The 13,756-nt window shown below is 52.2% G+C and overlaps 1 protein-coding gene across 7 annotated transcripts in view; it reads right to left on the bottom strand.

Annotated features, from left to right (window-relative positions):
• The window catches only part of SLC38A10 (solute carrier family 38 member 10), a 44,895-nt gene that overhangs the window by 15,510 nt on the left and 15,629 nt on the right, over positions 1-13,756 (bottom strand). For 4 of the 7 annotated variants that reach the window (XM_022589346.2, XM_089901558.1, XM_089901561.1 and 1 more), the window contains 3 exons: positions 11,930-12,041; positions 10,959-11,065; positions 312-498 (listed from right to left, as the gene is read on the bottom strand). In XM_022589346.2, coding sequence (XP_022445054.1) covers positions 312-498; positions 10,959-11,065; positions 11,930-12,041 — 406 coding nt within the window. The remainder of the gene's footprint in view (positions 1-311; positions 499-10,958; positions 11,066-11,929; positions 12,042-13,756) is intronic. The other 3 variants (XM_089901557.1, XM_022589348.2, XM_089901559.1) reach the window with 3 other exon arrangements.

Below are 13,756 nucleotides of genomic sequence, written 5' to 3'. Positions count from 1 at the left end.
AACCTGGCTTAAAATTTACACCCTCAAAACAAAACAGGCAAACGTGAACGACACCCCCAAGTTTACTCACCTGTTACCGCTCTGAACGGGGTGCTCAGATCTTGGCCTGGCTGCCTGCCATCTGTCTGTCCCCTGCACGCAGGTGGCCGCACCCACCAGCCCCCTGGAGGCCCCCCACCCCCTCCATCACCCAAAGAGGATGGAGGCAACTGGGCAGGTGAGACAGCCTGGGAAGTGCCACCTGGGTCCCCGTGACCCCAAGATGACGCTGCTGGGGTGTCCCCAAGAAGGCTGCAGGCCTGTGTGCATACCTGAGAGCCGCGTACCTGGGAGCCGCGTACCTGGGAGCTGGGCTGCCTCTGCCTTCATCGCGCCCTCAGCCTCTCCAAGTCTGCTGCCTGGGGCTTCCTTTGCCAAGTCCACAGGGGCCTCCTGGCTCACGGACAGGGTGGTGTGTGTGCTGACCACCAGGATGCCCAGGCCGACCCAGAGCACCACCTGGACGAGACAAAGACCCCAAGAGCTAAAGGGGTCATGCAGTCCCTACGCCCCTGCCCTTCTTGGGGGGTGGGGCACAGCCCACAGAGGCCCCAACCACACTGACCACTAGATGATGGTCACTAACTGATCAGCATGACCGAATCATGGGCCACATCTGCAGGAGCCACACTGGTGATGGGGCCGGTGGGGTGGCGGGGGTGCCGTGAGGGAGCCTGAAGACAGCAGGGGCAGCAAGTATGACATGGAGGGGCCTACTGGCTGGAGAGACCCAAGCCCACCGGCCAGGCACCCTGGAGAACCCGGCAGCCACGCCTCCCCACGCCTAATGCAGCAGAGATTGGGTCCCTTGATGGTTCTGGCCAGGAGAGCAAGAATCTTGGGGCATCTGCCTAACCTGAAGGGAGCCCTTGCTTGTCCCACCCCCTCACCCAGTAGAGGGCCCAGGCCACTGGGTGCCCGGCTACAAATGACCTATCCCCAACATCACCCAGCAAGCCAGACACGCCTGCAGCTGCAGGGCACAGCCGGGGAGACGGCTGGGAAGGAGGTGGCTCCTCGCCCCCTCTGGCCGTCGGTGCCCATCGGTGCTGCCCAGCGAGCTGAGCTGAAGGCACTACTGCTCACCGAGGGGCCTCATCCCCACCTGGTCCCTCCTGTTGTGGCCCCCAGGCTGATCATAAGTGCTGCCCTCGGTGACTCAGTACACGAACCCCACGTTGTGTAACTCTGTCTCCCCTGCAGCTCCTGTACACGTTGGGCCGACGCTCTCCATGTTACTTCTGCTGCCACAGCAGTGGACGCTGCTTGTTCTGCCCTTCCCAGCCAGGCCCAGCCCATGCAGCTCTGCCCAAGGAGCCTTAACTCCTGGTGCCGCAGAGAGGACCACGAGGCGGCCTGCCTGAAGAGCCAGGGGGCCCCACCACCCACCTCCACGTGCTCTCAGAGTCAGAACTCAAACCTTTTCCGAAAGGCACATTGACTTTTTGAAATATATCTGTTCAAAAGAACCACTGAGACTTTCCCAGGCCCAACACAATTAGAGAAGAAAGATTTTGTGCAGGAAGAAAGGACCTGTGCTCCTGAAGGTGGGTCCAGCAAATGAGGAGAACCTTGGGGAGAAAGTCTGTTTCAACCGCTGCCACTCTGGAAACACTGAGCTGGTTCAGGGCTCATGGAAGCAAAATGCTGGCCGTGCTCCGGGATCAACCATGGTTCAGGGAGGCCTGGTCAGTACCATGGACTTGAGAGGCCCCTCCGGCACTGACCACCAGCCGGCCTTAGTCAGGTGCGCATGGGGATATTGTTGGATTTGAGCCCCTGGGGTCTGAGCAGCATCAGAAGACTGTACACAGCTTGGGGTCAAGAGCTCCTGACTCTCGCCCCCCACCCCAAGTTATTTTCTGAAAAATGTGTGGATTCCCAGCTTCAGCTGTGTGCTCAAAGAGTAGCATGCTATACCCACTCGCCATGAAGGGAAGATTCAAAGAGCAATGGTATCCAGAGGCGACCAAAGTAGTTTTAAAAAATTTAAAAGAAACTTTAAATCCCTTGCATCTCGTATTTCTCCAGAGAAACAACAAAAAGAACTTCACGTCCCGACTTGGACCCCGTGGCACTGACAGGATGAGGACAAGACCGAGTGAGAGTCCTGAAATACTCAAACGGCCAAAGTGGTTCTGCCTGCGTGGCCGGCCAGAGAGGGGGATGACAGCTCCAGAAGGGCCCCCAGGACAGCGCCAGGTGGGGATCCCAATGAGCCTGGGCTTCACCAGCAGAACCCCATTCCCCTCCAGGCCCTGATTTGGACAGCCCCTAAAATGGTTTTGACACAGAGATGAAGACATCTGCTTGGTTGTTTTTTGTTGGTTTTTTTTTACAGGGACATCACTGAACATTCCACGGGAGATGGACAAGCCAAAGGCAACATTTCATCCCTGGCTTTGAATGATTTATTTCAACCCTTGGCTTTCTGACCTTAAAGAAACAAATCGCGCACAAAATAAAAAACGTTAACTCCATCAATGCTGGGAGACAGCAAGCTTCCCAAAAAAAGACCAAGAAAGCATCAACTTAAATTCAATTTACGAAGAAGAGCCTGCACGGAGCCAGGAAGCGCCGCCTGGTGTCACACACACACGTGCCTATGCCCCCGGCCCAGACATCCCACGAGCCCACTAGCCAAGTGTGTTCCCTGGCTCCACCCTGTCCAAGAAGATACCCCACCCACACTCCCCCACCCGGCGGCAGTCTCCACCCCACCCTTCGCCGAGACCCCCCCTCGTCCCCTGACAAACCTGGCTCTCAAGCTGCCCTGGGCTCTGTGGGGTACTTGCCAGCTGACCACTGTCTAAGCATGAGCAGCCTGCTGGCCCTGCCAGAGCCTTTGTAACTGGTCACAGCCCCAGCTCTCCACTCTCACCCTTTGCTTTGAAGAAATGCCACAGGTCCGCAGAAACCTCCAGGCAGGGAAGCCAAAGCCACCCCAGCTTGAGGGGGGCAGAGGATTAATGGCAGGCTGGCGTCAGTGAGGACGTGGGAGGGCCATGCCTCACACCAAGGGAATCTAGGTCCACGGGTGATGCTGATGCAGTGACCAGATCACAGTCTGCAAGCAGGCATGTGTGGGGAGGCAAGAGTCAGCCAGAGCCACGGTGGGCACAAGGCCCCCAGGGCAGTGTCAGGAGCTCCAGGTGGGCCAGACTTTGGAAAGGGCACAGGTGTTGGCCAACTCCCTGGGGCAGCCATGACAAGTATGCACCGACCACAGACCCCCCCACCACCACCCCACCAAAGGCCGGAGGCGTCCATGAGGCCCCAGGGTCACAAGAGGCCAGAGCTGCCAGGTTGCCGCTCTGCCATGAAGTTTGGGAGGCTGATGCCGCACATGTGTGAACAGGGACAGTCATCAGTTCCCCCAAAGCCCTGATAAGGAAGAGATGCTGCTCCCAGAAGAAGGGGCCACAGCTGAGGTCTGTACCGCACCTGCCAGCAGTGATGGAATGATGGGGAACACGGGGGAGCCAGCTGGGGTACAGGGCTGTCATGGCCTCAAGACGGGGACAGGAGGGCACCTGTGCCTGCAGAACCCGTCTTCCAGGTACAACTTCCTGAAAGTCCAGAGCTGCTTTGAAATGGGACAAGGTTGGTGAGCGAGCCGGGTGCACCAGACGTCTGATCACGCAGCGCTGACTTCTGTTCTTCTTAACCAGTTGCAGAGCCGCCAGGAGAAACACAAACACATCCTGACGTCTCAGCCCAGGTACATATGGCAAAACCAGGGGCTTGGCCTGGGGACCATGTGCGATGCGACACCCCAAGGCTCCCAATCTGCTGGGGTCCCCAACTCAGAACCAGAGACAAGCCCTGGCCGGGAAGAAGGTGTCCCCTTTCACTGCTCACATGTGAGACTGAAGATGTACACGTTCAAACGAAACCACCTCGAGGCAGGGGCTCCGGAGCCCGCCCCGTGCACCCCAATCTGGGTCTTCAGGGCAGTGTGATCAGGGCATGGCAGGCATCCTAGCCCAGAGGCCAGGGCGTCACAGCCTGGGTGGCGTCCAACAGGTCCTGGTGCACGTTTGTGTCCTTGTCTCAGGAGCACAGCGGCGCCTTCTGGCCCTCCCTGCGGATGCTCCCCAGTGCTCCGCACAAGGACAGCTATGGAGGCTGGTGCCGCTCTGGCTCAGGGCTCCACTGCTTCCCGTGAGTCCCAGGTGGCCCTGCTACCCCTGCTGGCTCCCGGCCGCAGCATCAACTCCGGACGGTGAAACCCACCCCTTCTGCCTCAGCCCCACTGGAGAGACCCTCTGAGTTCTCGAATTTTCAAGATAAAGGATGAACTAGTGATGACAGATAAGGCTCTTTTCGATTTGCTAGGGGCCAACTGTGTTTTCGCGGTCCCTGCTTATTCTTCTGAGGACGTTTCTCAGAATACTCTTTTATGCCTTTCTCCGGCACAGCTATGATGGGCCCATCACCCGTGCCCCCCACCTTTCCTGGCTCTTCCCAAGGTCCAGGGCCAGTAACAAGCACCTCTGTGCCAGCAGCCCTCAGGCATCTGGGGCAAGTAGACTCGGGCTAACGCCAGGTCTGTGCCATCCTAGGGAGCAGCAGCCGGGGCTCCCAGGACAGGAGGGACACACTCCAAGCGGGTACCCTCCGGGCCCTAGGTCTGCACACCACACTCCAGCCACATTTCTTTTTTTTTTTTTTTTTGCGGTATGCGGGCCTCTCACTATTGTGGCCTCTCCCGTTGCGGAGCACAGGCTCCGGACGCGCAGGCTCAGCGGCCATGGCTCACGGGCCCAGCCGCTCGGCGGCATGTGGGACCTTCCCAGACCGGGGCATGAACCCGTATCCCCTGCATCGGCAGGCGGTCTCTCAACCAGCCACATTTCTGAGCATGCCCCTTGCAAGGTTCATTTTCCTCAAAACATGTAAACTCCGTGGGAAATAAAACAGCAGGGCATACAAATGGTATGCCACGGTCAGATGGTCGATTCTAGGACTGATCTGCGATGTACCTCACCAAGACACTAAGTCCAAAGGGGAAACTTTCCATCTTCTCTGCACGTAGTCCGAAAGTAGTTAATATAATTTAATATGCTTTCCAGTTTTAAAAATCCATAGTAACACAGGCACAGATAGACGTCTCTTTAACGCGATTCTGCATGTGTTCACGTCTACAGACACGTGGGGGCGTTTGAATGCGCATGTTCATTTCTGTACATGAAGCCAAAACCAGCATTACGCTCGACAGTTCAACACTGGAAGCTGTCCCAGCTGAGTTGGGAAGACGACTAGCTGCCCCACCCCCCGCGCCCCCGCCAGCGCCACAGCGAGAGGTGTAGGACGACACAGATGAGAGAGAAACAACTGGAAAGGGGGAGGTGAAATTAACAAGAGATGCTGTAAGGTCAGAAGGTAAAAAAAAGTTAATATATGAGAATCTATAGCCTCCCTACGTACAAACAATCAGGAAAGCCAGAGGAAGGAGAGGTCCCAGTATCACAGGCACATGTAGCAGGGGGATGCTGGTGCAGCAGACGGAGACGGGGAAGGGGGGCTGAGTGCAGCTGTGACGACTGAACGCCACACCCCATTATCACACTGGGAGGCTCACTAATACACTCTGCAGATTAGCCAGAGTCTCAAGGGAATGATTCTTTCCAAAGTTATCTACAGCTTCAATGAATTCCAATTAGACCAAAACCAAAAAGGTGGATTTATTTTTGTTAAGAGTCAGATCAGCTGACAGAAAGTAAACAGGGAGTTCCCTGGTGGCCTAGTGGTTAGGATTCCGGGCTTTCGCTGCCGTGACCTGGGTTCAATCCCTGTTTGGGGAACTAAGACCCCGCAAGCCACATGGCGCAGCCAAAAAAAAAAAAAAAGTAAGCAAGCAAGAACATCCAGAAATGTCATTAATGAAAGAAAAGAGATTAGAATTTAAACGTTTTCAGAGCCACACAACAAGGGAGCACCATCACAAGGCCGGGTAATTAAAACAGCGTGGACGGCCACGTCACTGGACGGGACATCCAGGAAATTAAAATACAAGTCCCAAATGAGCCCAAATACATACAAGAACTTAATATACAGGAGCAGTAACATTTCATATCACTGATGGACGAACAGTTTTCTGACAACTAGAAAGCCATCTAGAAAAACTGAGGATACCTACTTTGTTTCTCACACCAAAATAGAATACCGATGGGTCAAAGATTTAAATGGAAAAATGAAATCATGGAATTACTGAAAGAACTGAGGGAAGAATTCCTTGAAATAATACTGAAGTGGGAGGGTCATTTTAACAATGACTTTTTTCTCTCCTACAAAGAGTCTGATAGACTAAAACACTGGTACTTCACAAACTGGGAAAAACATTTGCAATTTGGCAGGCAATGGGCCAATTTCCTCATATTATAAGGAGTTCCTAAAACTCACCAAAATCCCCAATTGAAGACTGGTGAACAACCTCAGCAGCTAAGACCTGAAGGGTGAGAGACTCCAGAGAACAGATAAGCACCGAGGGGCCACCAGGCCAGGCTTTTCCCAGTCAGCAGTGCTGAGCAGCCCTGGAGCCTGCAGTCACACAGACTGGGCCCCAGGCATTAGAAGTGAGGGCTCCCCAGCAGCCAGAACCGGAGCGGCTACAATCCTGGAGAAGAGGAACCCTCCAAGGATGCACCCACGTTCTGTGTTCAGTTCTCCCCTGAGGCACGTGCCAGCCACCAGCTGGGCAGAGTCGTGCAGAGAGCAGTTGCCAAGAGGATGAAAGCTAAGCAGATAATTTAGCAATCTGCGGGTGACTGCATTGAGACTCAGGAAGGGCTACACTCTAGGAGTGAGGGCAAACCTGAAACAGATTGGCCTCAAGTGGACACAGGCCTTCTGCCCATCCTCTCCGTCTGCTGGACAGAGGACAACATCATCCAGAGCCTCCACGATTTCTCACATACACCTACACAAAGTACCAAGCATGTCAGGGGACAGGACCAGGCCCCAGAAAACCAAGAGGGTGCAAAGGATCAATATAAACAAACTGACTATTTGAACAATAATAATGATGTCTTGTGGTGTTTAAAATATATGTAAAATTAAAATACATAAAAACAACAGCACCGAAGGCCAGAGGAAGGTAAATGGAGTTAAAATATCATTGGATAGTTGCCTCATCTGGGAAACAGTCAAAAAAAACTAACTTACAGTCAACTCTAATAAGCCAAGGATTCATATTAAACTGCCTTGTATAACCACTAGTAGAACAGAAATGTACAACAGCTAATAGAAGAACAGACAATAAATACTTAAAATGCTTGATTTATCCAAAAGGCAGCAAGCAAAAACGAAACAGAAAAAAGAACATATGGGACAAATAAAAAACAAAGAGTAAGACGGAAGCTTTAATCCCCCCAAATCAGTAATTTTATTAACTGTAAATAGTCTTAAATACTATTATCAGGATGGATCAAAACAAAACAAAACAAAAGCCAACTAAATGCTCTTACCCGAGACATACCTTAAATATAAAGGCATAGAGAGATCAAAAGAGAAAGGATAATAAAAACAATATTGTGCAAATATAAACCCCAAATAAAGCTGGATTAGCTACACTGTTCAGACAGGGCTGCCTATAAGGAGAGAAGCATTTCCAAAGATAAAAAGGGACATTTCACAACCAAAAGGGTCAGTTTAATAAAATATAGCCATTTTAAAACTGTACGCTCCTAATAACATAGCTTCAAAACAAAAAGCAAAAATTGATATAACAAGACAAATAAGCCTATAATTAAAGTGGGAACTGTCATACCTTCTTCATAACTGATACACAAGAAGATTAAAAAATCAGTAAGAATACGTAAAATCTAAAAATCAGTTACTAAACTCAACTCAACCACATGTTGGATGCATACTGCATCCAACAACTGCAGACTCTACAGACAGCTAAACAGCCATCAGAATAGACCATCTGCTGGGCCCCAAGAAATGTCAAAGGACTGAAGTTCTTCAGCTTGTGTTCTCGAATCACACTGGGACTGTGCTCGAAATCAATAAAAGAGAGTCCTGGAAAATCCCCCAAAGTTTGGAAATCTAAAGAAGCTACTGGTGACAATCAGCTAGAGTCCCCAAAGGGCTGTAGACAGAAGGGGGTTCTGATAAGGAAAGGTTTGAGATCTGCCTCAGGAGGAGCACAGCAGTCAAAAGCAGAGCTAATATAACCTAATATGTAGGACCCAGCGCAAAATGAAGATGTGTGGCCTTTTATCCAAAAATCAGGTAAACAGTACCATTAAAAGTACTAGAATGTTTTTCCTTTTTTCTGTGGTCTCTCTCACAACTCGTTACAGTGTTTTTTCTGTTTGCAATTTTGCTGTTAGAGAAAAAGTTAAAATTTTATATTATTAGCATTAAAAATACATAAATAAATAAAGAAGCCAGTGGTGAAATAAGAAATAAGGATGGGGCTTCCCTGGTGGCGCAGTGGTTGACAGTCCGCCTGCCAATGCAGGGGACACGGGTTCGTGCCCCGGTCTGGGAAGATCCCACATGCTGCGGAGCGGCTGGGCCCGTGAGCCATGGCCGCTGAGCCTGCGCGTACGGAGCCTGTGCTCCGCAACGGGAGAGGCCACAACAGTGAGAGGCCCGCGTATCACAAAAAAAAAAAAAAAAGAAAAGAAAAAAGAAATAAGGATGGAAATTAGGAAAAGTTGCAAAATGAATGATGATGTCAAGTCTTCAATCTATAGTTTGATGCAATCCCAGTCAAATGCCAACAGCTGAGAAGCCACTTCTAAAACTGACTTGGGGGACGTCCCTGGCGGTCCAGCGGTTAAGACCCTGCACTTTCACTGCAGAGGGCACGGGTTCCATCCCTGGTCGGGGAACTAAGATCCCACATGCTGCATGGTGCAGTCAAAAAAATTTTTAAATTAAAAAATATAAAATTGAGTTGGAAATGCAAACAGCCAACAATAGGAAAGGCCATCTTTAAAGCAGCCAGCATCAAAACTCCCTACAAAGCCTTAGCAACCAACACAGGGTAGCGCTAATGTGGGAGAGACCGACAGACCAGTGAATGGGAGTTCCCAGCCTCACACGTACACAGGTAACTGATGACAACGGTGCCCAGCAACGCTGGGGCAAGGGGTTGCTGCTCAACTGGAGAGTCACACAGAACACGACCCCTGCCCCCTGCCACACACCAAGCGTTCCAGATGGGAAGTAGATCTAAATGTGAAAGAGAAAATACAAGGCTTCTACAGTATGACAGAGTAGACTGTCTTCAGGACCTGGGGATAAGCAAAATTTCCTAAGTAGTACATAAAAAGCACACAGCAAAAGAAAAACTCAAAAAACTGAACTACACTGAAATTACGAACATCTGTTGATCAGAAGGCGTCATTTAGAAAGTGAAAAGGCAGCCAAGAATGAGACAAAACATTTGTAATATATACTTCTGAAAAAAGTCTTATATCTAGAATCTTTTACAAACCTCTACAAATCAGTAAGAAAAAAATAACCCAATAGTTAAAAAATGGGCAAGACTTGAAAGGCATTCAACGAAGATACCCACACAGCTAACAAGAGTATGAAAAGGTGCTCAACAGTCATCTGGAAATTGCAAATTAAAACCCAAATGAGGTACTGCTACACGTCCATCGGAAGGGCTAGAATCTAACAAAGGGACAGTAGATGTTAAAGCAACTAAAATTCCAATATGGTGCCTGAGGAGCACTTTGGAAAGCTGGAAAAAGTCTGGCAAAATCTACTAAAATTGGACAGACATAACCTCAGGACCCAACAATTCCGCACCTAGGTGAATAACCAACAAAAGTGCACACACGCTGCACCAGGAGAGACGTGCAGAACGGCCCGTCCAGGACACCCTGCTCTGGGTGACTGTAGATTCCTACAGTGGAGAATCACATGGCAGGGATGACGGGCAAACCACCCCTGGCCACCCTGGCAGTAACGCGGAGGAACTCAGGCATGATGCTGAGTAAGGAGGCTAGACACACGCCGACACTTCCTGTGAGACTCCATTTGTACTAACTTGAAAGGCAGGCAAAATTATTCCAAAATGTTAGAAGACAGACAGGCAGTAACCTTAGTGGAGGAAAGACTGTGGGGCGCCCCAGGGAAGCTTCAAGTGCTGGAATGCTCTGTATCTGGCCTGGAGGTGGTTCCAGGTGTGGAACTTAGCCGACATGTATCAAGCTGTACCTGAGAATTATGTGTTTTGCCATATGTATACTACGCTCCTAAAAAATTTACCAAAATCAACTGATAAGAAAAAGCTCAACAACTCCATTAAAGGTGAGCAAAAAGCACGGACAGTTCATGGAAAGAGAAACGCTCACCTTCACTCCAGAGCAGCCGAGACTTGCCACCATCCTCGGGCTGACGGAGGGGAGAGGCAGAGCTTGGCTGCTAAGCAGCGGCGCTGACCTGCACACGGGCCCTTGGGGGGAAGCTCCCACTCCTGACATAGGGATCCCGGGGCCCAGAGAGCTTCCTATAGGTACTTTCTCAAATATACAGAAACGCTCGTGGGCACAGACAGTCACCCTGGCACTGTCTGTAACAGTGAAAGACTGGAGAGGTGACACCAACAAGACAGTCCCCAGCGAGACAGTGCGGATGTCCTCAGGAGGGGATGGAGACGGGGACGTGAGCGCGTGGCACACACAGATAATCCGGTCACTGTACAGACAGGCGGGGGAAAGCGGTTCAGCACTCAATGCTCAGATAAGCGTGGTCAGCAGCTCGGCTCGGCGGCCCTGCGGTGCAAGGCTGCTCACCCTGGCTTAACCCCACGTTTCTCAGACCTACAGGACCACGATCCTTTTGTGCTAAGAAACACAACGAGTTCACAGGCACTTCAGAGAACACCGCCTCCTGCTCTCCGCGACCCAGACCCGCCCTGAGTGGGGCCAAGAGCGCTGCGCAGCACGCACCTGGGAGGAGAGGGCGTTCTTGTGGATCTTCTTGTGGACCAGCGCCGGGCAGATGAAGCAGATGAGGCTTCCCATCGTGGCGCCCGTGAGGCCCAGGACTGTCTCCACTGGGAACAAGAGTCACAGGGAGGGGTGAGCTTCCAGCGAGCAGGGTGAGGAGCCTTGCCACTAAGGCGCATCTACGCGTGCCGCCGGACAGCAGCGAGGAGCGGGGCACAGCCTTCTGTGCCCGCAAGGACCCTTAGGGTGTCCGATCTGACAGCGTCGGGCCAGGCGCCTCAGACAAGTCCCCTCCACTCTGTACCTCAGCTTCCTCGCCAGTGAGGTGAGGCTAACAGCACTGCCCGCCCCATGCTGGGTCCACAACGCTGTTACGGCTCCTCGCGGAGCGTCCGGGCGGCCAGCGGGGGCTTCTGGGCCGGATCATCTTACATCACCCCACCTGCTGCCCAGCGAGTGACTGAGCAGGGCCTGTCCTGGTTGCGTGGGGAAGCTGGGAGCCTGGAGTGTGGGGCCTGGGGGTCGCTCCCTGGAGGGCATGCGGGGCCCACTCGATGTCTGAGGACAGTGAGCTCTGTCTGTGCTGCAGCAGGACATCGGACAACAGAAATCTTGCCCAGGGCCCTTCCCTTTTCCCTGGGTGACGTGTCAATGAAATCAGGAGTCAGCAGTCAGGAGCTTCTCTATAACCACTAACTTCACACATCAGGCGGGGACCCCGCATCGCAGCTCCCACCCACGTGTTTGTGGTCACATCAAGCTGCAGCCTTTTCTCCCAAGCCTTTCTCAGGGAGCCAAAGAAAAAAGCGCCCAAGAGTCTCTAGACTTTTTTTGACCAGAGAGGACGGTGGTGAGATTCTGAGCGTCTTGGCTGAACACCGAGACTTGAGGCAGGGGCGCACAACAGCAGGAAGGGGGCGCGGGGCAGAACAGGCCAGCAGGAGGCCAGCCGCTGCAGCAGCCCCACTTACCATTTGGGATCATGATTCCACCGACCATGGTTCCAAACACAACCGAGAGGGTGAGGGCTTTAAACCGCAGGGGCGGCATGTAGCCTCCAGCGGCAAAGGTCCCGTCTTTTTGCTACATGAAAGAAAATAAAAACAAGGTTCTGAAATGACCAATTTCCTCTCCACCCTGCAGGGAGCAAGTCCTTAAAGGGCTCTGCCAACACCCCAGGTAGGTCTGCCCGGGAGGTGGCAGGCGAGCACTCTGGGCACAGGCAGATGTGCCTGAACGTGAACCTGCAACCAGAACTGCGGACCCCAGGAAGGTCCAGGCTGCTCCTCACAGCAGCTACGGTGGTAAATAACAACTTCGTTCTGAGATATGAAGAACAAATCCTTCTGTTCTCCTTTTAGAGCAATGCCGTGAGAGAGATTTTTAAAAATACCGCATAGCACGGGAAACAGAACACATCCTCAGTTCACAGTGACACGCAGTGGGTTTCAGGGTGCAGTGGGCCCCCCATGCACGCAGACACGTTCGGCTGCACCATCCTCGTCTCCAGCAGGCGCGTCCAGGAAGAAGACAAGGGGACAAGTCAAGTCATTACATGCTGTAATCAAGCCAAAGAGACCACCTCTGGCCTCACCTCCACATCCATAGGCACAGGGGCACCAGAAGCACCTCATCAGGCTGTGGTGAGGACCAAAGGAGGTGATGGGAGTGAAGCTTCTAGAACAGTGCTGTGCACACAGGAGGGGCTAGCCATGATTACTATTGCTGGGCTAGGAAAACAGCACTCAAGTGAAGCTTCAGACCCTTCCAGAACTACAGTTTGGAGGCACCCAATATCCAGAATTGACTTGCACAGGCAGCTTTCTTAGGACAGACTAGTGAGGGAGGTTGTTAGGTCTACACCCTCTGACTCAGAAACCTACAGAAATTTACCCAAGAAACACTCCAAGAGGAGAAGAAGAAATGGGCAGCTACATGCAGGAAGGGGGTCACGAGAGTCACCCGTGATAGGTCAAGGGTGAAAGACCAGCAATGAACAGGAAGTGAGAGCAAGGGCTTAGTGATGCTGGGGGTTTCTATGGATACACATGGACTAAAGACGGGAGAAAACACAGCGAGAGGAAATCTGCAAAGAGATGCACACAAACGCCAAGGGAAGCAGAACGGGTCATTCGAATGAGGATGGAGGCATGCAGGTAAGTTTTCCACTTGAATTAACGTTTCCTTTAATACCGCTACTGATTTTCTAATTTAAAAAATCACAAAAACATGTTATTTACAGAAACACAAATGCTGTTCAGATATGAAGTACATGTTTGCATCAGAGGACCCCCATGGCCGCATAAGCTAGCCCGCCGCGCCCCCCAGGGGACAGAGCCTTGCTTGGTGCCCAGGTGCCTGAACAGCTAACAGGGGTGGGGCACGCAGCCAGTTCTTCAGGACTGGAGCTCTGCCGCAAGGTGTTGTCCCTGGTGGCAGAATCTGTGGGAGGCTGCCTCAACCATGCGCCAAGCCACATGGACGAGCCCGGTTCCAGCTGTCCTGGAGGCCTAGGCAGCCACCCACCCCGTCTGCCTACCAGACTCTCCCCTCCCCGCCACCATGGCCTAAGCAGTTCAAGTGGCCACCAGGAGTCCTGGCTGATGCCACAGACCAGGCTCAAGGACTCGGGCAGGAACACAAGAACCACTGCAGAGAGACAGGGCCAACCCCATGCCCTCGCCCTCGGGCACGAGCTACCACACTTGCACCTCTTGTTGTCAACTGGGCAGGAGTTAGAGAGCCAGGGGAATGTGAGTTCCCACTGTACATTTGGAAAACTGCTTACACAGGACTAC

Source organism: Delphinapterus leucas, chromosome 19, assembly GCF_059928025.1.
Source record: "Delphinapterus leucas isolate spDelLeu-1000000601 "Yukka" chromosome 19, BTC_Dleu_Yukka2, whole genome shotgun sequence".
NCBI classification, from domain to species: Eukaryota; Metazoa; Chordata; class Mammalia; order Artiodactyla; family Monodontidae; genus Delphinapterus; species Delphinapterus leucas.
This window is presented reverse-complemented; position numbering and strand designations above follow the sequence as displayed.